The 26,927-nt window shown below is 40.0% G+C and overlaps 1 protein-coding gene across 1 annotated transcript in view; it reads left to right on the forward strand.

Moving 5' to 3' along the window:
* LOC121860059 (cGMP-inhibited 3',5'-cyclic phosphodiesterase A-like) overlaps window positions 1-26,927 on the forward strand; it is a 126,477-nt gene that overhangs the window by 84,929 nt on the left and 14,621 nt on the right. Inside the window, exons 4-12 of the mRNA XM_042357074.1 lie at window positions 390-665; window positions 9,340-9,484; window positions 11,648-11,749; window positions 14,330-15,048; window positions 22,412-22,570; window positions 23,309-23,420; window positions 23,848-23,964; window positions 24,702-24,886; window positions 25,947-26,150. Of these exons, the coding sequence (XP_042213008.1) occupies window positions 390-665; window positions 9,340-9,484; window positions 11,648-11,749; window positions 14,330-15,048; window positions 22,412-22,570; window positions 23,309-23,420; window positions 23,848-23,964; window positions 24,702-24,886; window positions 25,947-26,150 (2,019 nt within the window). The remainder of the gene's footprint in view (window positions 1-389; window positions 666-9,339; window positions 9,485-11,647; window positions 11,750-14,329; window positions 15,049-22,411; window positions 22,571-23,308; window positions 23,421-23,847; window positions 23,965-24,701; window positions 24,887-25,946; window positions 26,151-26,927) is intronic.

A 26,927-nucleotide genomic window follows, 5' to 3' on the forward strand; every position in this document is an offset into this window, starting at 1 on the left:
TCCGACCGTGAGTGAAGTTTAATGGAAAAATGGTATTAATAATGACGTGATGATTCGTTGTTTTTATTTTTGTAACAGAGTTTTGTTGCCTTATCTTGGGTGTCCTTGTTGCGGTCGTTTGCTACAGAAGGAATTTTATTATTATTATTATTATTATTATTATTATTATTATTATTATTATTATTATCATTATTATTATTATTATTAGTGATGTTTTAGTTTCAGTAGATGAATTCAGATAGAGTTACATGTATGTGTGTTTTGTAATAAGATGAATGTTTAACGAGAGGACAGAGAGCAGTAAAGAGATAACTAACTGATATTTTATTACTTAGAGGTAATGATTTGTAACTAAATACCATAACTAATAGGTGTGTGTGTTGTTACAGTCGTGTGGTGGTGCGGGCCCCACCAGTGTGGACGGAGCGCTGCTGTCCGAGGCTCACGGGCTGGTGGCAGACATGCTTCAGGACCCTCACCTGCCCCCTGCTGTAGTGTCGGGACTACAGGCGCTCTACCTCCTGCTGGCGCCGCCCTCACATGTGGCGCCCTCTCCCCGGGGACACAGACCCACCCCTTACTTCCACCTGTCGCAGGATGCCTACGCTTCAGGTTCCGACACTGAAGAGAACCCGTACACGGGCGAGAGGCCCTCCGTGCACCGGGTGAGTGTCTTATGCAACTTGTTCACTTTACTTGATTTGTCCTGTGATGTTTGTCTTTGTTTTATAAGAGATTTATTGTACCTCGGGTGTGTGTTGAGGTTATTAGGGAGATATATCACAATGGGTCAGGTACAGTTGCCAGCAAAAGTCCCCCCACAAACTTGCTACACAGAGCTGTGGGAGAACTTTTGCTGGCAACTGTACAAAAGTTAACAGGTGTGACCGGGATCCAGAGAGCCGCCTGTTGGGTGCACGGCAGAACACCCTGGTGAAAGGACCGAGCACGCAGGGAGCAGTAAACTAATGCTTATGGAGTAAAATAATTCTTAGGCTGAACCAACAACTTCGATGGACTGTTGATGCTCATTGTCAACCTTGAATGTAGAAAATATAGACGATTGTGGAGTTTTCAACGATTTTTTGCGTCGACATTTACCTTTGCATTTTTTGGCCTTGTATAAAATGTCACTAATTACAGGAGCTATTGAGGTTATGGTTGTCGTGAAGATAGTAATGGCCGTGAACCTGTATTGATGAGTAATTAATAAATCTTGTTACACGTTTAAAGACCTAATGAGGGGCAGTAATAACAGGATAACATCAACAACTAGAATCACCCGAGGAATACTAGTCGACGCCAAACTCCTTCACTCTGAACCTGCAGTATGAGAGAAACTTTACATCTATATTTAGAGAAGACATATTGAGGAAAGATAGCGTTAGATATATATTGATGAAATATTAGATAGAATAGGGAAAGAGATAGAACATTCTCTTCAGTGTACGCCATTTACTGTCCACAGTGAGTGGTTATGTCCCAACGTAGCGTCACCTTCACTTGCTGCCATGTGACGTCATATATATTTGTACCCGATAGGAAGCTGCAAATACAATGAATTAAAAACAAAAATCTCCTTTAACCTAGTTTTTTAAAATTAATGATCAGTTTCGTAATACTTAAGTTAATGTTTCTTTAAGTATGTTTTATTATTTTCTTAGGTTAGGTTAGGATAGATTGATTTAGGTAATATTGGGTTACGCTAGGTTGGGTTAAAATATGATGTTAGGTTAGCTTAGATTAGCTTAGGTTAGGTTAGGTTAGGTTAGGTTAATATAGTTACAGATGGCGAATTATCCACTCAGACGCTCCAGCCAGACTGTATTGACCGATTGAAGCGAGACAACAAGAACAGGAGGCCATAGATGGTGCCATACCTCGTGTTGTGTATATGTATGTGTCACTGGTAGAGCCTTGAAAATGCCTGAGTATATTTATTTCAACCTAACCTAACCTTTCTTCCTGTCATAAAAGCATTCCTTATTGTTGGGACGCGAGTGAAGGCTCGTCAGGCACTTTCCATATAGAGTATCATTCTAGAACAGAGGGTGGGGGAGGGGGATACCATGCGCTCTTCATTGTTCGTGCCGGCGCTGGTGATTGCTCGTGCTGGCGTTGCGATAGATGTGCCATGGACATAGGTTTCATTCACGTAACAGTAGAGTTTATTACTTGTGTATTAAATAAGGTTATCCCTGTAGCATGTCTGAGTGTTGGTGTTATTCGTAATTCCCGACTTCCTCAAAGGCAATACTGTATACTTTATAATTATATTATGTTAATGTCTGTAGATTTATAACAACTATCCTAATTATATCCTTGGAAAGAGTGATAAAGTAAGAGAAGGAGAAATGTGGGTAAGTTAATGAAAGATCGAAAGAGTAGAGAAAAGATAAGAGCGAAAGAATAGAGAGAAGAAACTTGACACCCGGAGGCCTCTGGCATCTACACACGCAGTTGACATTGAAAGAAAAATTAAAATTGCTGCGATAATTTATTCTTTTCTGGCAAGCAACACGTCATATTTCACTCCCTAATTTTTTTGTTTATGATTTTATTGCTTGATGAATTTATCACTTTGTCTCTACCTTCTCCAATTAAAGGGAAAAATATATATATATACTATTTTTACAACGTGAGGGGATATTTCAACTCATCTCCCATGACAAGAACAGCCACAGGGGAAGACTCCTTTCAAAGTTTAGAACGAGAAGTTTTTCACCTAATAGAAGATGTAAGAACATATTGGAACACATATACTTCGCTTATCTAAGTTACGGACGCAAAGATAAATTGTCTGAGTGTTCCTAAGTTAAATTTCTCCCTTAACTGGATATGTAAGAACACCCTTTTAACCGGCCTAATTAACTTAGACTATTATTAAAAAATATATAAATCATAATGTCTGTGTGTTCCTAAGTTAAATTTCTCCCTTAACTGGATATGTAAGAACACCCTTTTAACCGGCCTAATTAACTTACGACTATTATTAAAAAATATATAAATTATAAGGTAAATTTGGCTCATTTAAGTCTATGGCTATAAAATACTTTCTCAAAGGTTCGTAAGTTTATTTTTTTCGGATTAGGAAAAGATTAGACTCAGCTAATTTCATCCGATGATTAAACACCCTAATCCTATCTTGGGAGTTAGGTTAGGTTAGATTAGGTTAGCTTAGATTAGTTTAGAATAGGTTAGATAAGCTTTAGATTATATTAGCTTAGCTTCAGGTTAGGTTAGAATATATAAGATTAGCTTTAGGTTAGAATAGGATAGGTTTAGGTTAGGTTAGGATAGGTTTAGGTTAGGATAGGTTTAGGTTAGGTTAGGATAGGTTTTGGTTAGGTTAAGTTAACGTTCGTATGCTTAATCATGAGGTGAAATTAAACTAATCTGAACTAAACTTCACATGAACCGAATTTCCCCGCATTTAGAGTAGTGGCAACCTAACCTAACCTAACCTAACCTAACCTAACCTAACCTAACCTAACCTATGTACCAAAGCTAGGGCCAAACAATATCTTCGAATTGCACGTGAGAGGCTTCCTAGTTAGCATTAAAGGTTGAAAAAAAATGACTCCTAAAAATACTCCTCCAGTTATTTGATAAACACACCATGACCGGGTGAGCAAGTGTGTTTGTTTGTGTGTGTGTTTGTACATGTGAGTGTTTGTGTGAGTGTTAATGTGTGTGCACGACTTTGTGTGTGTGTGAGAATGTGTATTGTATATGTGTTATTGGGTGTATGTGTGTCTGTTTTTGTTTGTGAATGTGTGAGTTTGTGTATGTTTGTGTTAGAGTGTGTGTGTGTGTGTGTGTGTGTGTGTGTGTGTGTGTGTGCGTGTAGTCTGGTTCCCTGGAGGGGGTTCGGGTACACGTCATAAAGCTAAATCAGAGATGTCACTTGAGAATATATGAGTGTTGGAGGAGAGAAAGAGAGTGTTGGAGGAGAGAGGGAGAGTGTTGGAGGAGAGAGGGAGTGTTGGAGGAGAGAGGGAGAGTGAGAGAGAGTAGCAAAACCTTGGTCGACCTTGTATATATCTTAGCTTCAGGACATTATTACGTCACTCTCTCTTTCTCTCTCTCTCTCTCTCTCTCTCTCTCGGAACGTGAGACCTGCTTACATCTGGCAACCACCTCACACAGTCAACAACGAAGGAAAAATCAGTGTGATGCAATTATGCTCCTTTGATAAGAAGCTCCAGCCGTATCCCAATCTATTTTCTTACTCTTCTTCTCCCTCTCCTCTCTTCTCCTCTCTTCTATCTTCCTCTTCTTCTCTATTCTTCTTCTCCCCTCCTTCCTCTCCTCCTTCTCCCCTCCTCTCCTCCCTTCTCCTCTCCTCCTCTCCTCTCCTCCTCTCCTTCTCCCCTCCTCTCCTCCTTCTCCTCTCCTCCTTCTCCTCTCCTCCTCTCCTTCTCTTCCTCTTCTCCCCTCCTCCTCCTCCTCTTCATGGGCCATAAACAGTAAACAATATGAATCGTTCGTATTTTGAGAGAACTGTTGTCTGACTCGGTATTGACAAACTCGGTCACAAAACAAATGAATTGCGTTTCACCCCCAATATGGAATGACAGCGGCGTTGACTTGAGGAGCCAATCTCTCTTTTCTTCCTACTCTTCCTATACTCTGTCTCCTACTCTTTCTTTATCTTTCCCCTTCTCTTCCTTTCCCCCTCCTCTTTTTAATTCATTTTCTTCTTCCTCCTCCTTCATCTTCGTCTTTCTCCTCCTCCTCCTCAACTACCACCATCTCCCATGAACTACCACCATCACCCCTCTTCCCCCCCATGAACTACCACCATCACCCTCTCTCCCATGATCTACCACCATCACCCCTCCCACCATGAACCCCATGAACTACCACCATCACCCTCCCCATGATCTACCACCATCACCCTCTCCCACCCTCACCACCATCTCTCTCCCCCATGAACTACCACCATCACCCTCTCTCCCCCATCAACCACCACCATCTCTCTTCATCCCCTTATCTCCCTTGGTCTCCCCTCCATCTCTCCCCCTCCTCCCCCGCCCTCACGTTGCCATGGTAACATCTGACGCAAGCAGGGCCTTATTATAATATTCACTAATTACAGGTGGTCTTACCTTGGCGCCGCGATCCTCACATTGTCACCTGTTCTTGTGGCATTTTCTTGAAGCTTTTGTCCTTCAGTATCCCCTTGGCTTGTTTACCTGAAATATATGAATTGTTTATATTAATTGTTTACCTAAAATATATTAATTGTTTAGAAAAATATCCTTTTCTCATCTCAAATAGATCCTTTGTGAATAGGTGTCATCTCTGTTATCCTGTTTGGTTAAGTCAACACACTGAGAGGTGAGGTCATGTCAGTCTTGTGCGTGTAAAGGTTGTATCTTTTACACACGCTGACACATAAGCACACACACGGCGCTAGCTGAAGTAAACAGTATTTTTTTTAACCCTGTTTTACGGTTATGCTCGAAACTTTTTCTTTTACCAAAAAAAAAAAGTTTTATATTTCAAGTCATTATTTTTCTTCCTAGTTGAACATTGTGATTATTTTGTCTTGTTTGTGTAACCCGGTTATAAAAAACAACGTAAATATTCGTGTTGCTGATGTAATTATTTTCCTGCGTAATAAAGTACTAGTGTTTTCATTGTCAGGCTTATGTCATTTTATTTTCTTATATATTGGTGTTGACATTAGAGAATAGGCTGTGTTATGTATGTTCGGTAGCTGAAAATACCGTGAAGTGAAGCGAAATTTAATACTGTAATGCATTCCCCCAAGATTCGATTTGCAGCGTAGTCCATTTATATTTACAAGAGATCCAGTTGGTTCCTTTTGATGAAATTTTGGCACTGGGGAAACATTACTCTCTCTCTCTCTCTCTGGTATTCTAATTAATTATTCCATTATCTTACCGTATTTAGCATAATTATTATCGTCTATTGTGTGAGTTATTAATGTAACGCTTGCTTTTGACGTCACAATACCACCGACGCTTTGAAATATAATTATGTGGTGCCTTTATTTAAGTCATATATTATATGAGCGTTATAACTGGCAAATCCTCCTCTTGTTTATATATTATACCAGAATAACGTGAGGAAATACTCGTTATAAGACAAGAAAAATATGAGTCAATTGATGTTAGATGTTGCCAGAAGTACCCACAGGGGTTTGTTATTGTTGCGTATTGATTCAAAGCTTCAAATAAAAGTAAACTAACAGCAGGAGGGAAGTAAAATACCTCCATTGGGTCATTGAGGCCTCGTCAGAATTACAGGCGTTCATCGTGGCAGATTTTAACCACGAGACGATTGAGACGATTGACTCACTTCACAAGCTGAAGGAGAGGAACTCTTTGATCTCATTCAAGGTTAATTCCTCACACAGCCTGTGACGGAACCCAAGAGGGGAGAGAATGTTTTGAATTTGGTTTTGATGACCGAAGAAAGTGGTAAAATATTAACCCCTGGCAGCGACCACTTCATACTGTAATGGAATACGGTCTTTGAAAGGGGATGAATTCTATTTCCTGAAGGGATGGCAAAGTTTAAACCAGATCACTTCGCTCAGTGTGTGGTAGACTTATGGAACAGTCTACCAGTTGAAACCATGGTGGTGGTAGTAGACCTATGGAACAGTCTACTTGCTGAAGCCGTGGAAGGAAGATCATTATTGGGCTTCAAAATAGCCATGAACAAGACTATCAACAACAATTGAAGGTATCCTACACAGACCTTCCCCCGTCACTGCCACCATATTGGGGAGGTAAAATCATCTTTATTTAAAAATTTAATTTAAGAACCTTTGTTTTAATTTTGTGTGTATTTAAGAGCATTGGTATATTTTTATACTAGGGTGATTTTAATTGTATTTATTATTTAAATATTTTATAGATTATTGAACAAATACGTTTATGACACCAGTTTTTTTAATAATGACGCCGTAATAAGTTATAATATATACAAATATATAAATAAACACCAGTACAAAAAATTTTCAGCATATTTTCAACATCGTTTAGATTATTTCATATATACATTTTTTTCCACCATCTAGGAGTATATAGCGAGACATTATGGGAGCCTATATTAATTATATTATATACGTATACTATTAGCCTGGTATATTGACACTTGTCTTGGGTGTCATTGAAAAAAAAATGAGTTGTATATAATATATATTTTAACCTTGTCACAGTAAAAAAAAAATGTAGAATATTTATATAAACTATTGTACATAATTATACGGACAGAGACTGCAAAGGTTATGAAAGTTACTTAAAACTGTCGCACATAATTTTGCCTATAATTGACGGTGATTTATTTATATCAATGACATTTAGTGGAAAGATAGATAGATGTGTTAATGGTGACGGCAGGATGTAGACTAGGACAAAGGGGTGGGTGGGACAGGGATAAGGTGGATGGGACAAGGTCAAGCTAGACACAACAGGGACAGAGCTGGACAGGACAGATAGACTGGACATAGCAGACAGGATGGACGGCGCAAGAACAGAATAGACGAGACAGGGACAGGGTAGACAGGCCTGGGACAAATGAGAGGGGGACAACCTGAGGACTTAAGTAACCTTGTTAAGGACCCTTCTTAATAACTCACTATGGAGATGATAAATACGTTGATGAAAAGGGTGAGGAGGCAGGCGGGGCGTTCCTCCCTCTGCCTCCTCACCCCACAGCGGAAGCCTCCAGTTGGTCTGATTGCGTCACCCATACTCAGATTGTCTTGAGAGTGTTTTGGTTAAAGAGGTGAAAAGGTGCCATCTGGTGTAACTATATTCTGGAACTAGTCATCTTTTTTTTTCATGGATCACGTGAAGATTAAGCACCCCTATCTAGTTTATTTCACCTGATGATTAAAAAGCCAATAATGTTATCTTGAGGGGTTAGGTTAGGTTTAGGTGCGGTGGCCGAGTAGATAGAATACTCCCCTCCTATCCTAAAAGTCACTGGTTCGTGCCCCGGGGGATTCCTTGCCTACCCAGGTGTTAGTGTGTACCTAACCTACTAAGGGGTGGGAGAACAAACATTACCTACGATATAGTCTTGATACAATTTCGACGCCATTTTTGACCGCCAACTTCATAATAGGAATTAGGTGAGATAGTTCGACATGTTTTACCATCTCCATTTACCGGCTAGGTTAGTTTATAAATAACTTTTGTGTACTTTAACTTCAAAAGGACCAATTATAATGCTGTTAATACCGTGAAACAAAATTATAATATCAGAGAGGATTTATGGATTAATTTGTCCGCACGGTCAAAAGAAAAGGTGTTCTATAATTAACTGTTTAGATTATGAATGGAAAGGGAGAGTATTGCATCAGGTACCTTGTTAATACTATAAAACAAAAACACAGTATTAATAGCCCATGTTGACCGCCGTAAACTGAATCCTCTATAAGCATCGTTGTTCATCCTGTGAGAACAAAGGGGCACCGTGTCAGCTTTGCCCAGGTAAGGGTGTTGTGATGGTGACGTCAGAGGTGTTGTGATGGTGACGTCAGAGGTGTTGATGAGTGTAATTGTTTAGCTGGTATATTGAAGACCAGCGACCAGATAGACTTGAGAAGGACAAGGGTGTATGATACTGACTCATTATGTCTCATTTATTGTCTCTTTGTCTCTCGTTATGTCTCATTATACACACCCTTGTTGTGTCTTTATGCCTTAATTTTGCTTTATTGTCATTATTCCTCTTTCATTGTCATTATACAGGTACTTTTATTCACGTGTCAATTTACTCAGAGCTTATTTCTCTAGTTCATTGCCTCATTATATCTCATTATGTTTCGTATCTTATTTTATCTCATTATACTGTACTTCATTATACTCCATGTAAGTATATCCTATTATCATTGTGTTCCATCATGTTCCATATCGTTTCATTATATTCCCACTCATCCACCTCAAATTCACTCATCCACCTCCCATACTCACTCATCCACCTCAAATTCACTCATCCACCTCCCATACTCACTCATCCACCTCAAATTCACTCATCCACCTCCCATACTCACTCATCCACCTCCCATACTCACTCATCCACCTTATACTCACTCATCCACCTCCCATACTCACTCATCCTCCTCAAATTCACTCATCCACTTCCCATACTCACTCATCCACCTCAAATTCACTCATCCACCTCCCATACTCACTCATCCTCCTTATACTCACTCATCCACCTCCCATACTCACTCATCCTCCTTATACTCACTCATCCACCCCTTACTCCCACTTCCCATTATAACTATCATCCCTCCGGTGTATATTGCCAGAACTAACTCCTTAATCTCTCTCCCTCCTTCCCCTGTAGCGGAGTGGTCGTCGGAGTGTGGCCCCAAGTCTGTTAAGGCGTATGAGTACCTCCACCTGGACTACCACCACCAGCGCCACCGGCATGCCCACCCTCGAGCCAACACCATGTAGGAAACGAGCTTCCTCCTTCAGGGCCGTCGTTGGTAAGTTGCGTTCCTGCTACTCTTCCCCCCCTCTGCCCTCCTCCTCTTGAAATCTTGTGTTGGGGGTATACTCCTCTAGTCTTTTCTTCGTGTTGGTAAGCTCCTGCAATCATATTTTCTCTCTTTCTTTCTTTTTTTTCTTTTCTCTTGTTAGGTTTTGTCCCATGGGTCGTTCCTTTATGTTATTACTGCACTCTTCTCTTTTTTCCTCATTATCTTCTTTTCTCATTTATCTCTCATGTTTTGTTTTTGTTTTTTTTAAAGTCTTTACTAAAATGTTGTAAGTAGTAGTTTTCTTTGTGTGTTAGTCAAGTTGTTCACTGTGTCTCAGTTATTAAATATTTCTCATAGTTCTCTCCAGGCTCGCTCCAGGCTTCTTCCATGAAATGTTTTACACCAATCTTTTCAGAGTCTCTCGCCCTGGACTCCTTTTCACGATGTTCTGTGTGTGTGTGTGTGTGTGTGTGTGTGCGTGTGCGTGCGTGTGCGTGCGTGTACGTGTGTGCGTGTGTGTGTGTGTGTGTCAATTTATTTGTTTCAAGCTCCTGTTGTTCAAAGTTTCCCTCCTAGTAATGCCTCTGTCATGTTTATTAATGTGTATATAATGTACACTTGAAGTCCTGTGTGTAGTGTGTATTGTGGTGTATGGTCTATACATTACTTGAAGTTTCATGTATATAGCTTGAAATTAAAGATTCATACATAGCTTATACTTAAAGGCTCATATAAACCTATTACTTGAAGCTTCATATTTACCTTATACTTTAGCTCTTATTATAACTTATACTTGAAGCCTCATAGAATATACGTCAAGCCTCGTGTTGTTATATTACCGTTGTGGTGTTATAATATTCAGGCTGTTGAGAGCATACAATACCTAGCCTCTGAGTACAGTACACCAATCAGATCATAACACAGGGTAGTAAGGATGCCTTATTCACCATTCAGATTCACAGAGGACTCTTACGATGAGTAATACTCGTAAGTGAAGAGGTGAGAATGAACGTAACTGTTTCAAGATTAGCGTCAAAATTGTACCAAGACTGACTAGATACGACCATTTAGAAATCAAAATGAAGGTACATATTTTTTACGAAAGAATCTGTTGCTTTGATTAATTTTTATTTATTTATTATTTTTTTACATTAAGTCCTCTTTAATTACGAGAAATGTTTATCGTACGAACCCTAGTGACTGTGGACCTGTGATGGAAGGATATATGTTGCTTGCATATATATCAGATAAAGATAACTAATCCACATATTATTTTAGGCTCTACAGGGAAATTTCTCCATACATGTAATATAAAATATAACTTGAATCATCACATATTTTAGTTTTGTCTTTTTTTTTTTTATCAGAGTAATATTTTTTTCCCGATTCCACTCAATTTAGTACTTCCAAAACTTAACATTCCAGCTAAAACTTGAAAATAAATAAATAAATAAATGAATAAATAAATGAATGAACACTATATTCTTTTCATCTTGGGGGAAAAAAATAAAAATAAAAAATAATAAATAAATATTTTTCTGCTATTTTTTTCTCCAGGTATTTTTTTTTAATGAGTTGTTTCCTTCCCTCGGTCCAGCCTCCGATTTCAGAGAAGAAATTTAAAAAAAGGAAATGTGGCCATATCCTGCCTAGTGACGTGGCCTTGTGTTCACACTTGTCTTTTTCATCTGCTTTCTTCTTTTGTTTTATATTTTACTTCATTCTCCGTCTTTTCATATCTGTGTTTTCTTGTCTCTGAGTTTATCTTTTTTGTTGCTGTTATTTTTTTATTGTGCTTGTTTTTCCATGGTTATTCTCTCTGGATTTTGAAGTTTTTCCTGCCTCCTTTCTTTCTTTGCCTCTTAATCTTTTTTTTTTTTTGCATCCTTTCTATTCTTTTTTTCTTTCTCTGCTTATCCTTCTTTCTCTCTCTCTTATTCCTTCCCTTTTTGGCCTCTCATTCTTTCTTTTTCTCTCCTTTTTTCTTTCTATGCCTTCTCTCTCCTTTTTTCTTTCTCTACCTCTTCTTACTTCTCTGGATCATCACCTTTTCACCAATTAGACACTTACAATCCACCTACCCACTATCCATCCACCTGCTATCCACATACCTACTATGTATTGACCCACTATCTGCATCCACCTCACATTCACATTTCCACCCACAAGAACAGAGAGAAGAGGAGGAGGCCGCCACGCCTTCCAGCAACGTAGCCGAGAAAATCCTCCTCCACGAGACGCTGCCGGAAGTTGACGACGACCCCGCCACCTGTCAGTTTCACCCTCTGATTGCTCTTGATTCTAAGTTGTAGTTCCTCTCAGGTGTGACTAACAACCATCATCATTAACGTCTATTTCTAAGTTTTTGTTCCCTCAGGTGTGACTAACAACCATCATCAACGTCTATTTCCAAGTTTTTGTTCCCTCAGGTGTGACTAACAACCATCATCAACGTCTATTTCTAAGTTTTTGTTCCCTCAGGTGTGACTAACAACCTTCATCAACGTCTGTTTCTAAGTTTTGTTCCCTCAGGTGTGACTAACAACCATCATCAACGTCTGTTTCTAAGTTTTTGTTCCCTCAGGTGTGACTAACAACCATCATCAACGTCTATTTCTAAGTTTTTCTCATCAACGTCTAAGTTTTTGTTCCCTCAGGTGAGTCTATTTCTAACAACTAACAACCATCATCAACGTCTATTTCTAAGTTTTTGTTCCCTCAGGTGTGACTAACAACATCATCAACGTCTATTTCTAAGTTTTTGTTCCCTCAGGTGTGACTAACAACCATCATCAACGTCTATTTCTAAGTTTTTGTTCCCTCAGGTGTGACTAACAACCATCATCAACGTCTATTTCTAAGTTTTTGTTCCCTCAGGTGAGACTAACAACCATCATCAACGTCTATTTCTAAGTTTTTGTTCCCTCAGGTGAGACTAACAACCATCATCAACGTCTATTTCTAAGTTTTTGTTCCCTCAGGTGTGACTAACAACCATCATCAACGTCTATTTCTAAGTTTTTGTTCCCTCAGGTGAGACTAACAACCATCATCAACGTCTATTTCTAAGTTTTTGTTCCCTCCATCATCAACGGTGTGACTAACAACCATCATCAACGTCTATTTCTAAGTGTGACTAGGTGTGACTGGTCTATTTCTAAGTTTTTGTTCCCTCAGGTGTGACTAACAAACGTATTGCCTTACCTGTATGTGTGGTTCTGGTACTGTATAAGTCACATTGAGAACACAACAACAACAATATAATTTAAAACAATTTACAGTGGCAATACAATAGCAATATCTTATTTTATACAGTAGCAATAGAACAACATGCAACAGTAATGCAACAACTTATACAGTGGCAATACACCAGCTGGGCCTGTACTTGTTAGCCAGACAGGCCACTGCTGACGGTGTACATCATATCAAACATTACACTGTTGAAGGTGACCACTGACCTCCATCTGTGTCAGTGTGGTGCTTCACCTTGGGTTCAGTGTTGGTTTGGTGCTTCATAATGGTTCAGTTTCGGTCTGATGCTTCACAGGAGGATCAGTTTCGGTCTGGTGCCTCACACTTGGTTCAGTCTGTCTGGGTACCTTCATAGTGGGTTCAATGTTGGTTTAATGCTTCATTGTTGGTTCTCTTTTGGTCTGGTACATCAGTGGATTAATTTTTGTATTTGTGGTGAATATGAGTCTGAGAATACAACAGTTCTGAGCCAAGATTCTCGGGAGGTTGTACGTAAAATTTTCCCCAATACAATAAATAAAGGCACTTAAGATGCCTCCTCCCCCCTGCCACAAAATTGATATTGAAATTACATTGAGATTCTACAGTAGGTTGATGTGTCCTCTCATCCTCAGTTAGGAAGGGAAAATCTAATATAGGAACCTTTGGGAGTCCTAGCTCAAGTCTGGGAATGATCTCATCAGCTGAGGATAGGTCACAGTTTCCTAGTATTTGTGGTGATAGCAAGAAACTTCAAGGTGTGTGAATATAGTTTACATTCTCTAGCACATTTGTCGAATTTGACTACTCCAGGGGACTCCAAACTTTTTTCCGTTTCATCATAAATGTTGTTTGGTGTGAACGCTTGGGTACATATAGTGTTATTTCCTTGTATTTAATTTTACCTCTTAAATATATTATTGAATTTTTTTGGCTATGTTTAGTTTGCTGACCTCACTGATGGATGTTTTCCCTAGTGTGGGATATATCTTCACTTGTAGCATAAGGCAACCCATGAGTTTCAGCTACCCTTGTTTACACAGTTACTGGCTTTATCATATGTGTCACTCTGGAGATGCAAGTATACTGTACTATAATACTGTATTGTATACTATAGTGTTGCTCTTAGTGTTGTCTCGTGTTGATGATTATTCACCAACAGATGTGCTCTAGTTACTCGCTTACACAGTCTCTTATTCTGGTATCTTGTCATCTTAAGGTTCTATCGTATAAGTTTTCTCAGATCACGTTAGTGTTCTTAAATCTGTGTTTCACCTTCTTAGTGTTTGGTGTGCAGCAGGTTCTGTGTTCTGAGAGCTTAGCACAATGAAGAAGCATTATTAATTAGTAATTATACGTTTGTCTGTTATGGTAACCTGTTAGGGGATTACAGTGCTATTTTAGTTGCAGTCTTTGTGTGGTGACTGACGCACATTCTCCTCTAGGGTGAAGTTTTGATGTAAGATCCTTCGAAAAATGAAGCCCTGATGTCCTGGTTCGCCTGTGTCACCTATTCTCACTAAAGTTACTGTATTCTTGATCCACTTGAGTCACTTATTCTCAGGTCACTGTCAGTCTCTTGCTGGGATACAAGTAATGACTTTCTACATCTTCCAGCAGACGTAACTCCATGTGGGAGCCCAACCCACGCCTGCTGCTTGGAGTCACGGCTGGACCCCAACAACTCGTCCACCAAGAACCGCTCCTACTCCACCACAGCGCTCTACCAGGACGGGGCAAAGCGGCCGGTGGTGCGGGAGCGGCAGACAGTGTGTTCTCTGCATCCCCTTGGCGACTACGACGTCAACCACCTGGATCGTGTGGCTCGGGGTCTCCACGACAACCAACAAAAGCCCGGGGCGTACTCTGACCGCCTCACCCGCCTCCAGAAGCTGCCCAACCAACATGTGTGTGAGGGGTTATGTGATGACTGCAACCGTGCACAGAACGACACCACAGACGGGCCTTGCCACATTCAAGATGACCCGCCAGCCACTGACCTTTGTGAATGCAAGTGTAGTGAAATTGCTCGTGTCCACACCAATGAAACTCACATTTTGAGCTCTAAACAGACAGAGACAATAAATGTTGATTCTCATGCAACCAATGCCAGTACAGTGCACCAAAGACTGGGGCTGCGGGTGGCCACCTCCGACTACGAGAGTTCCGACTCGCCGAGTTCTATAGAGACGAGTGAGGAGGCGCTGGGTGCTGGCCGGGTGAGAATAGCGGCTACGGCGGAGGTGGCCGACGCCGTGGTCGAGGAACAAGAGGAGGAAGAGAAGGGCGAGAAAGAAGAAGAAAAAACAAACCAGACGAATCAGGTCCCAGTAAATGAGGTAAGGCTACATGTACAGTACCTGTACACTGTCTCTGTTTTTCCATATGATAGCCTTTTATTATTTCTGGTGTTATCCACTACGTCCTGTGTTCCTTATGCTCAACTTGCCAACGACCTTTATGAACAACTTAGAATTATATTTAAGCTAAAGAAATACATAAATCCTCTAATAGCAAGAGGAAAGGCTTACTTACTTCTGTGGCAGATTCAATAATATCCACAAATTCTTGGTTCCTCTTGTGTATCTGTTATATATTATAGTCTGTCACTCAATATTACTTGCTGAATTACCTGACTCTTCACTGACATTATTTGATAGTTTTGGGGGGATAGTGTGGTAGGTAAATATTCTTATGAGAAACTAAAATTAGTTAACATGATCACAGTACCAGCACTGTTGTCCTTCACTCCCTGTACCATCCAGGCCTCACAAGAATAATATAAGACACAACTTTAAGTGTCTAACTGGATGAATTAGCAAGTTCATAGACTGGGGCTCAGGTCCACAAAAATTCATGATATTATTTCTTTCCCAAAAGTGGAAATAACAGAATTCATTTACTTACAGTTATGATTCACTACAGTTTCAACTCTGTTTCAGTCATCTTTGTGTGGTTGGTAGAGTAAGCCAGTTAGATGCATTCACCTCAGGGGAAAAAAGGATCACAGGAAGTTTTACCCTCCCCAGCTTACTTCACCTTTAGATTAATACTGTAACACCAACGTCTCTAGCCTACCTTAACTCCCTCTCCTCCAGGTAGCCTAAGAGTGTATAATTATCAGGTGAAATAAGCTGGGAGACTAATCTTCAGATGAATCAACTTTAACATATCTAAACAAATAGGTTATGTTAGGCTTGGTTTTGATATAATAAGGATCTAAGTTACGAGCTGCTGGGCATGAGGAACATGTACGAGATATAGTATAGTATGCTGAGACTATTAACCTCACTCTTGACAGTAATGAACACCTTACTAACCGAGTTACCTTTCAGTAATATATTATTTTTATAAGTTGTAACATTTAAGGAACATTGGAGAGAGAGAGAGAGAAGGAAACACTGACAGACAGGGAAAGAGAGGCATGCTATGTCTAATATATCATTTAAAAGTCGTCTCACAGGAATCTGTATTCGGTACGTCAGTTCCCGTAACTCGATACTGAATACCGTATCATTGTATTGCTGCCGGGTCTCCCTTCTCTGTTTTCAACATACAGAAGACAGTGTATTTTTTCTCTCTTCTCTGCATTAAAACATAGTGATGATTTGAGGATGGTGTAACAAATTAAAAGTGAATATCAAAGCATTAAACACCTGTAGGATATTGTAGTAATTTTAACACAGACTATACAGGGTGATCTTAGTCTCTGTGCAGTTGCAGTGATTAACAATATTGTTATTTACCTTATTTTACTTAAAATAAATATTGGATATGTCACAGAAGATGCTGAAGTGGATACTGTTACCAATATTTACCTTAGAACAAAGTACATAACATTTTAGGTATAACAACTTAACAAGGAACAACTACTATATCTTGTTAATTGTAGCACCTTTACAGGGACTTTTAAATCATCCTGCTATTTTCATGTCTTTTTTAACCGACTCGTTTTCATGGCTTTGAAATCTCCCTGTATGCATACAGAGAGATATCTATACACATCTACAACTTGTACACAGGTACCATCACACAATTTAAAAAAGGAAATAATAAGACCAATTTTCATACAGACACAAACAAATCTGCTTGAAAAAATATATAAACTATTAATTTTTAGAAGTCTTCAGTACAAATATATATAAATTAATACCTTGATTACCTCACCTTCCTGGATTCCAGTTAGAAGTAGGAGGGAGGGGGGATTGAAAGAGGCTTCTCAATGGGTACCTGTAATAAGACACAAACAAATCTGCTTGAAAAAATATATAAACTATTAATTTTTAGAAGTCTTCAGTACAAATGTTTCCTCTTCATATATAAATTAATACCTTGATTACCTCACCTTCCTGGATTCCAGTTAGAAGTAGGAGGGAGGGGGGATTGAAAGAGGCTTCTCAATGGGTACCTGTAATAAGGTCAGTTTCTTACAGGTGTTGTAATTTATAATGGCAACTTGTATGTGTAACGAAGGCATACGAGGAGGACTTGAAGGTTCATGTTCAAATTATTGTTGAAGGAAGAGGCAGTTGTTGAAGGAAGAGGCAGTTGTTGTTGAAGGAAGAGGCAATTGTTGAAGGAAGAGGCAGTTGTTGTTGAAGGAAGAGACAGTTGTTGTTGAAGGAAGAGACAGTTGTTGTTGAAGGAAGAGACAGTTGTTGTTGAAGGAAGAGACAGTTGTTGTTGAAGGAAGAGGCTGGGAAGATAGTGTCTGTCTGAAGAGAGATAATGTACATCTGTTGCAGAAAGAGACAGAGTAGAAAAAAAAGTAGTGCAATCTCTCTTTTAATTGGTACTCATTCGTTAATTAAAGAGACTGATGAGTTTTGTCTCTCTGGGGTTAGTGATTGTTTATCTTATGAAGTAAGCAAGAGTCGAGATGGCTCTTCATCTAGACTGGTGCTTTGAAACAGGATATAACGTCTTGTAACAGGAGCAAGAGAACACCGACAAACAGAAACACCCCCCCCCCAAACAGACACCAGTGAAGGAAATAGATTAGTGTTTTTGTTCTAGTCACGGAGCCAAATACCCTGTGAACTGTATAAGACCTATCGAAAATACGTCAAGACCGCTCGTTAACATTGATATACGGATAACTTGAATTAACAGACGCCATACGGTGTTGTTCGAGTAAATTTGCATCTTCATGGAAAGTAGTAAGTTTATATAGTGTCTGAGATCTTTAGACTAGATCATTCATAAATTGATTGATTTCTTCATCTCATAAGTAGAAGAATTGTAGTCAGGGAAAAGAGTTTATTATAAAATGAGGGTCAGGGCATTAAATACCCTAATGTTAACCTAACTAAACCAAAAACTAACCTAACCTAACCTCCTGATAGCATTAGGAAATGTAATCAGATGAAATAAGCTAAGGTGCCCATTCTTCACATGCTCCAACTATTCAAATAATTTCAGTCATTTAGATATGTCAACACTTCAAATTTTAGGATATAAAACACGCTGTTCCATGACCTATCTCAACGAACACTCTTGGTCATGGTAATAATATTCTGTGAGAGGAATGGTGATATCAGCTTTAGTAAGGACATTATGTAATAAAAACTGATATTAATAGTTTGCTTTAATACACATAACTGTTAGTTCCATTGTGAATGTCTTTGTACAGTACTTGACTTATTTAAGATTACCTTCAAGTTCCTTTTTTTTTTTACGAATTTGAAATTGATACAGAGATGAAATTATACCCACTGAAACTTCTAGTCTTTAAAGCTTGAATAAAAGAGTTAATTAAGCTTGAATAATGGGGATGATAAAATAAAAAGCTTGCATAAATGACATGCCTGACGTTGTACACTCCTCCATACAAATGTTTGCCGATGACGCCAAGTTATTTCGGGAAATTAAGAACCAAGCGGACTGTGAAGAGCTGCAGAAGGACCTCTGTGGGCTCCAGGAATGGTCGAAGAAATGGCTGCTGAGATTCAATGTCACGAAGTGTAAGAGGATACACCTGGGGCGTACCAACGGTAAGGAGGCATATCATATGTCCCAACGGGATGAAGAAACTGCACTAGTTGAGACTGTGTGTGAGAAGGACCTAGGTGTGTATGTTGACAATGAGCTGAAGTTCTCGGGCCATTGTGAGAAGAAGGTAAATCAGGCAAATAAATTATTGGATCTTATAAGAAGGTCGTTCAGATATCTAGACGGTCCGTCCCTCGTAACGATCTTCAGGAGTGAAGTGCTTCCCCATCTGGAGTACTGTCACCCCATCTGGTCCCCGAGATATGCTAGGGACTGTCAGTTGGTTGAAAATGTTCAAAGGAGGGCCACCAGACTGGTGCCTGCACTTCGGCACCTCAGCTACCCTGAGAGATTGGAGCGCCTGAACTTGCCTAGCTTATACTACAGACGGGCAAGGGGGGGCCTAGTTGAGGTGTATAAGCATCTCAGGGGGCACTACTCATTTGAGTGTCCTTACTTGGAGCTGGCGGACGCTCGCCCCACAAGGGGTCACAGCTCAAGATTGAAGAAGCCGCAAGTCCAGAAAACCGTGAGGGCAAACTTTTTCGGAGTGAGGGTTGTATACTCTTGGAACAATCTACCAGAGAGTGTTGTGACGGCACCGAGTGTGAGCTCTTTCAAGACAAGACTTGACCAACACTGGAGCGGGTTCAGGTACATTCAGGAGCCGGTGCATGCCCAGTATTTGCCAACAGTGCGTGACAGAGACGTGACCGATCGCCCGGGCGGCTAGCGGGCCGATCTTTTGGTGAAGAAGATAAATGAAAAGAGACGTGACCGATCGCCCGGGCGGCTAACAAGCCGATCAGTGGCGAAGAGGATAAAAGAATAACACTCATAAATCATCCCCATTACTGGTAGCCCCATTGATAGTACAGTACTGTAGTATGGTCGGCTACACGTCATAATGGGAACAATGAAGTATTTTTATCTTACTGAATTATTTACAGTAGTCTTAATGGTCATGAACTGTACATGATTTCAGTATGTGGAGTCTCAGAGGTCATGAATGCTGGCATGAAATATTGCTATTATACACAAACATGACTCTCACACCCTCACTGTCACATTATATATAGATACAGTGTAGACAATGTGTGTGTGTGTGTGTGTGTGCGTGTGCGTGTGCGTGCGTATGCGTGTGTGCGTGCGTGCGTGTGTGTGTGCGTGCGCGTGCGTGTGTGTGCGTGTGTGTGTGTGTGTGTGGTAAAAAAGCAATAGAGCGAGCACGTTTATCATGGAGGTAGGGAGGGGGACCCTTGAGTGAGGGAGGGAAGGTGTCGTAACTAGGTGGTAAGATGTAAACACAGATACCAGCTAACTACCACCTGCACACACACACACACACACCAAATACACCTTCTTCTCCACACACTCTACAGTCCTTGCTCTTCACATCCTCACATTACTTCTTCCTCCCTTTACCATTACCTTGACACTCCTCCCTTTCCATAACATCACCCACGTATCCCCTTCCCTAATTTTTGTCTGTTTCTCCTTTACACTCCATCCCTCCTTTTCCTATCTCTTCATTCCCTCTACCCTTCTCTTATCATGCCCCTCCCCATACATGCCCCTCCTCCTCTATCCCAGTTACTCTATTCCACCTCTGTCTTCTTTCCTCCACGAGCACATCTCTCTCCTTTGTAAGCAAAATCTCGCCCCCACTTCTTCCTCCACCTGTCCTCTTTAAACCCTTCTATTTCACCTTCCTCCCCTTCCTCCTACCATCACCAGGAACACAGTGACTCAGATTTTGCTCTCCTTTAACTCTGTGGATCTGATCTACTCCACGGCTACATACAAATTATGTAATAACTCTATGTAAATTACACTAACTGTAGAGTAAATTATGTACTGTACAGGAAATGAGAGTTTACAGGGTGAATGGAATGAGTGATATCAATGGTTCCTCTCACAGTCTTAATAACACCAATACTGTATAATGGAAGGAGGGGAAGGATTGTGAGGGACACTGCTCGTACTATTTCCACAGGTCACAAGAATACAGTACTGTTGTTTTTGTGACTTAAAGGCTTATGAAGTTGCACTGAGGATTTTGTGTGACATAGGTGTTATTAATGTACAGTACGGGGTATTATTATTGTTATTATTATTAATAGGTACTGTACTTATTTTTCATAACGCAAAGATATAAACACATTTTGTAATGCTGTAACTGTGGATATATCAAGTTATATTTCAGGAAGCGGTTTTTGTCATTCTTATAAAATACTGTATGTTGATCTATTTCAGTATATCCTAAGAAGCAGATTATGTTATTCCTATCAAATTTGTAGACTATCTATTTTCTTACTTCAAGAGGCAGATTTTTTTTAGTATTAAATCTGTTGATCTATTTAACTGTGTCTTCGGAAGTAGATTTAACTCATATGACATTTGAAATTTGTGGGTTCGTTTTGTTGTAAATCAATGAGTAGGTTTTATTACCTCTTAAATCTTGTTATCTTGTGTGTTAAACTATATTGTCGTTTTGGAATATTATTAGTTGTTTTTCATCAAGTCTAATTCGCTTTATGTGTTAGGAAATGCAGATTTATTGAGTTATTTTCAAAAGAACTGATTTTTGTACTTTTTAAATCTGTGGTCCCTAATGCAGATATTGTCATCTGTGCTTTAGTTTGTTTGGAATTGATTTTATGCAGCTATGCAACATGGAACTCATTCACTCTTGGACCAAGACCAAGACCTGGAACCCAACCTGAGCTACACACAGCTTTGTTTGTTAGACGTGTTCAAAAATAGACCTTGAGAGCTGCAGAAAGATCTCTGTGAGCTTCAAGAATGGTCTAAAAAATGACTGTTAAGATTCAATGTCACGAAGTGTAAGAGGATACATCTGAAACGTACCAACGGTAAGGAGGCATATTGCATGTCCCAACGGGACGAAGAAACAGCACTAATTGAGAATGAATACGAAAAAGATCTAGGTGTGTATGTTGACAAGGAACTGAAGTTCTAGGGCCATTGTGAGAAGGTGAATCGGGCAATTAAATTATTAGATCTTACAAGAAAGTTGTTCAGATATCTAGATGGTCCATCTCTCATAACGATCTTCAAGAGTGAGGTGCTTCCCTGCTTGGAGTACTGTCACCCCGCCTGGTCCTTGAGATATGCAAGCTACTGTCAGTTGATTAAAATTGTCCAAAGGAGGGCCACCAGACAGGTGCCTGCACTTTGGCACCTCGGCTACCCAGAGTGATTAGAGCTCCTGCAATTGCCTATCTTATACTACAAATGGGCAAGGGGGGGACCTAATTGAGGTGTATAAACATCTCAAAGGGCACTACTGAGTCAAGTGTCCATACCTACATCTGGCAGACACACGTCCCACAAGGGGTCACAGCTCAATGGTTGAAGAAGCCACAAGTCCAGAAAACTGTGGCGGCTAACTTTTTCTGAGTGAGAGTTGCGAACTCTTGGAGCATCCTGCCAGAGAGTGCTGTGAGGTTTTTCAAGGCCAGACTTAACCAGCACTGGAGTAGGTTTAGATACATTCAGGAGCCAGTGCATGCCCAGTACTTGCCAACAGTGCGTAACAGAGACGTGACCGACCGCCCAAGTGGCTAGTGAGCCGATCAGTGGTGAAGAGGATAAAAGTAAAAAAGTAAAAAGTTGTACAGTATTAAAGCTCTTTCTTTTTCCAGGTGCAGTATTTGTATAATTGATGTAACCTTGGTGTACCCACAGGTGTGTGAGAGCTCAAAGGGGGCATTGCTGCTGGAGCAGGATGGGGCTATCTATGATCTAGACCTCCTGCAGGATCATCCCCTCCTTAACCGCATCTCAGAGTGGGACTACCCCGTCTTCTCCCTCCTGGATGCTGCCGGCCAGCTCATACTCAGCCAGGTGAGGCGGTAGGGGCAAAGGGTATTTGTAATGATAATGGAAACGTGATGGTGGGTAGAATGATGAAGAAGGGTGGTGGTGAAGGGAAAGGGGAAAGTGCAAGGAATGAAGGGAAAATGACAAGGGATGTATGTGAGGAGAAGAGACAAAGAATGGTGGTGAAGAGAGAAGTGGATGAAAAATTAGGGGACAAATATATGTTGGCTTGAATGAAGACAGAATTGAGGTGTTTCAGGTACAGTAAACAGCACAGTTTATAATTTTATTTTTTTAGAGTATTTCATGAATAATAACAATTTACTTGATTATAATTAACTAAATTGAATTACAGTACAGTATTCCCAAGAGTGGGTAGGAGAGGGAAATGTTGTTAGTATTCAGAGTATGATCAGTTATTGTGCCAGTCTTTGTGTAAATGGTGAAACTAGTATTAATTGTGCATCAGAGTTTAAATTAGGGTCATTTATGGTGTTTCAACTGTTAAATTAAAGTCATTTATGATTAACCAGCATTTGATTGAAGTTAAGTTATAGTGATTTAACCTTCAGATTATGTGATATGGTAAGTCATAGTGACTCAGACAATAAGGTTATTGATGATAATTTAACCTTTGTATTATGGTTAGTTTGAAATTGAAGTTTTGGTAAAAGTGCTTTAAAACAGGAAATGTATTAAACTTAAATTTTAAAGTAAGGAAAAATCTCAGTTAGTTAACAGTACTCCCATCCTCCCCCACAGCTGTGTTACCGGGTGTTCTCTGAGGTGGGGCTGTTTGAAACATTCAAGATCCCCACCAAGCAGTTCCTCAACTATTTCCACATCCTTGAACTGGGCTACAGAGAAATACCTTGTACGTTGCTACGACTGACTATGTTTAGTCAGCCCAGTTTGTGCCTTGACTTGTCTGGCTGATGGATGAATTTAGTCAATGCAACAGTTTTCAAAATTTGGGATTTACATCTGATAAATAGTTATGTCCTCCAGGAATATATGTATCAGCAGATTTGTACAATTTTTCAGTATTTTACAAAGTTTAGATTTACTGTACAGGCATTTTATTTTTCTGTGTCTTAGTATTTAACTTGTATATAACACTAGTTGCTTTTGTATGATACCCTGTATACATTAAATTTTTTTATATATTAAAAGTTATGAAGAATAGATTAGTTTGTGAATGTACTTTGAATATGACTTCTAATATTATCAAAGATGTTTAACAAAGTTATTTGTTGTTTGCATTGGCTGTACAGTTAGTAACATGTTGTTGCCCTCACCAGACCACAATGCAACACACGCCTCTGATGTGCTCCACGCCGTCTACTACCTCACCTCCCAGCCCATCCCTGGCTTCATTATGCTGCCCCCAGAGCCTGATTCTCCTTCCAACAGGCATGGTAAGTCCTCCACCAGGCCCCTCAAATCTTCCTCCACCAGGCCCCTCAACTCTTCCTCCACCAGGCCCCTCAAATCTTCCTCCACCAGGCCCCTCAACTCTTCCTCCACCAGGCCCCTCAAATCTTCCTCCACCAGGCCCCTCAACTCTTCCTCCACCAGGCCCCTCAACTCTTCCTTCCCCAGACACCTCAACTCTTCCTTCCCCAGGCCCCTCCACTTTATACTGTATCTTGAGCCTCCATACCCCTTCCCCCATCATTCCATTTGCCCCATATATTTTTTAATAATTTTTGAACACCAAGACTTTGTGATAATGATAGAAATAACTACTTTCTCTTGATCAATGCTTCTCTCAGTAATGACAGGTGATGCTGTATAAATTATGGAATCTTTCCATTTTCCTTTTCTTTAATCTCATATCTCTACTTTTTCATTTAATCTTTCTCGTGATCTCTCTTGTTGACCAATTCGAGTTTTATTTATTACTGTATTTAAAACATTTCTTAATGATATTTGTTTTGTTTTAATATGCATTTCGGCAGGTATTCTTTGATTACTTCAGGTAGTTGTAACTCTGCCTTGCCAGTTGTTCCCATCTTATGGGTTGGGGTTAGGAAGGGCATCCACCCTAAAACTTTGCTTCAAGATGCCTGATGGCAACTGGGCCACCGGAGCTGTTTCCTTCCCCTGGTCTCAGCTACATAATTTGGACTAACCCCAGTTTCCTCAACTACAGATGAGGCCATGGGGTCGCCGCGGCTGGTCCACCGGCAGAGCTTCACAGCAGAGGACACCTATGGGATTCTGGGGGCCAACCTACCGGCACTGGAGCTGATGGCGCTCTACACAGCTGCCGCCATGCATGATTATGACCACCCAGGCCGCACCAATGCCTTCCTTGTCACCACCAATGCCCCGCAGGTCTGTCCTACACACGTCTCCTCAACACTGAGTGTGTATCATGAGTTCTATATGACATGACTCAATCGGTCATTGGTCTCTACATGTCACTTATTCTACAGATTATGCTATGTCACTTTTTCTATGGGACTTGGGGTCTACATACAATAGTACTGGCTCTATAAAGCATGGGTGTCTACACATCATGGGTTCTGCATGTCCTGGATCTTTACACATTACTGGTTCTGTGGGCCATGGGCTCCTATATTTGACTGATTTTGTAGGTCACATAATGTGTTCTAAAGCTTACAGGTGTCTACATGTCATGGGTTCTATGGGCCTCTACTGCTCATGGGTTACGAAGTTGCAGATCACTATGAGTTGCAGGTTACAGATTAAAGTCTTACTCGCAACAGTGTCAACAGACTTTGGGCCATACGGGATGAATTACATCATGAAGGTTCTGCATATTACAGGTGGTACATCTTAAAAAATTAATGGAACTGTGTACTCTATACTTATACCAGATTTTTCGAGTCACAGGCGGGATAGATACGAAGTTCTGTGAGTTGCAAGTCCTAATGGGTAAATTTTGGTACATTCCCCATAGGCTTCAGTATCTATTGGTTATAGGTTTTTGAATATGTTGTTGGTTATAAATGTTACTGGACAGTATAGGCCATGTACAAATACAGTCTGTAGGGTTTTATTTTTTATTTTTTGTACAAGCAAAAACTGCTCTTCACTTAAGATCATGACTTCATAGAGCTCCTGTAAGATGCACAGGTTTTGCAGCATAATATAGGTTTTGCAGGACAGTATTCAGGATTAACTAAGGAGAACATTCCTTTACTCCACATGGTCCTCTCAGCCACCATATTAAGAAAACCAGGATTTCAATTCAGTACCAATATTTTGTTTTCATTATACAGTATATTACCTGTAAGTGTACTTGTTGCTTTGGTAACAATAATTATAATTTATTGCCACTATTATTGCATGTATTTTAAACTGTCACTCAGTCTAAAAGGCTACAGCATTACAATTGCACCCTTACTCAGTTCTCTTCCTTGTGCTGCAGGCAGTGCTGTATAATGACCGCAGTGTGTTGGAGAATCACCATGCTGCAGCCGCTTGGTCCCTCTTCCTCTCAAAGCCCGAGTTTAATTTCCTAACACAACTTGACCGAGCAGAGTTCAAGCGCTTCAGGTTCCTCGTGATTGAAGCCATCCTCGCTACTGACCTCAAAAGGCACTTCGAGATCCTGGCTGAGTTTAATGCTAAGGTGAGACTTGATTGGCAAGGTGCCTTAGTGAGAGTATTGCTAACCAACAGTAACTTGGTCTGAACTGACTGGGTTAAAATGTCTGTAGCTTGGACACCCATCTATACACCATATGCTCAGTCTATCTTTTATAATTTATTTATTATCCTACTTGTCTGGTGGTTGGTTAGTTTCCTCACACACTTTAGGCACCTGTACCTAAAACGTGTCCATTTTGGTCAAATCTGGACTTAAAGGAGCTTATGGTTGGTCATGTCACAGCATTCTCTGGCAGATTATTGCAAGAGTTCACAACTCTAACTTCAAAGAAATTTACTTTGATCATTTTCTATGCTGATAGCTGTGACCTCTAGTCTGGTGACCATCCACAAACTCCAGACTTAATACAGTAATGTCCTTTGAGGTGCCAATAAACTTCTATCAAGTCACCCCCTTGGTTTTCTATATTATAAATTAGGCAGTGAAGACATTCTAATCTCTCTTCTTTCATGAGGTATCTGATTACTAGCACCAGTTTGGTGGCCTGGAATAAATTTGGTGATGCCCTTTTCATCAAACAAGAAAGCTAGGAAAAGTAAGTTTAAAAATATAAATAATATGTAGAATAAAATTGAAGACATTGTTAATGCCAAAAATAAAATAACACAGAAGTTATGGAAGTTAGAATTTGATATCTTATAACCATTTACAGATAAGAGGTGGGCAAAAAAAAAACATCAAAACACACATGTAAATGAAAAGAGAATAAATATAAATTCTATATAATATAAAGGGAAA

This window comes from Homarus americanus, unplaced genomic scaffold (genome assembly GCF_018991925.1).
Source record: "Homarus americanus isolate GMGI-L3 unplaced genomic scaffold, GMGI_Hamer_2.0 scaffold41643, whole genome shotgun sequence".
NCBI lineage: Eukaryota > Metazoa > Arthropoda > Malacostraca > Decapoda > Nephropidae > Homarus > Homarus americanus.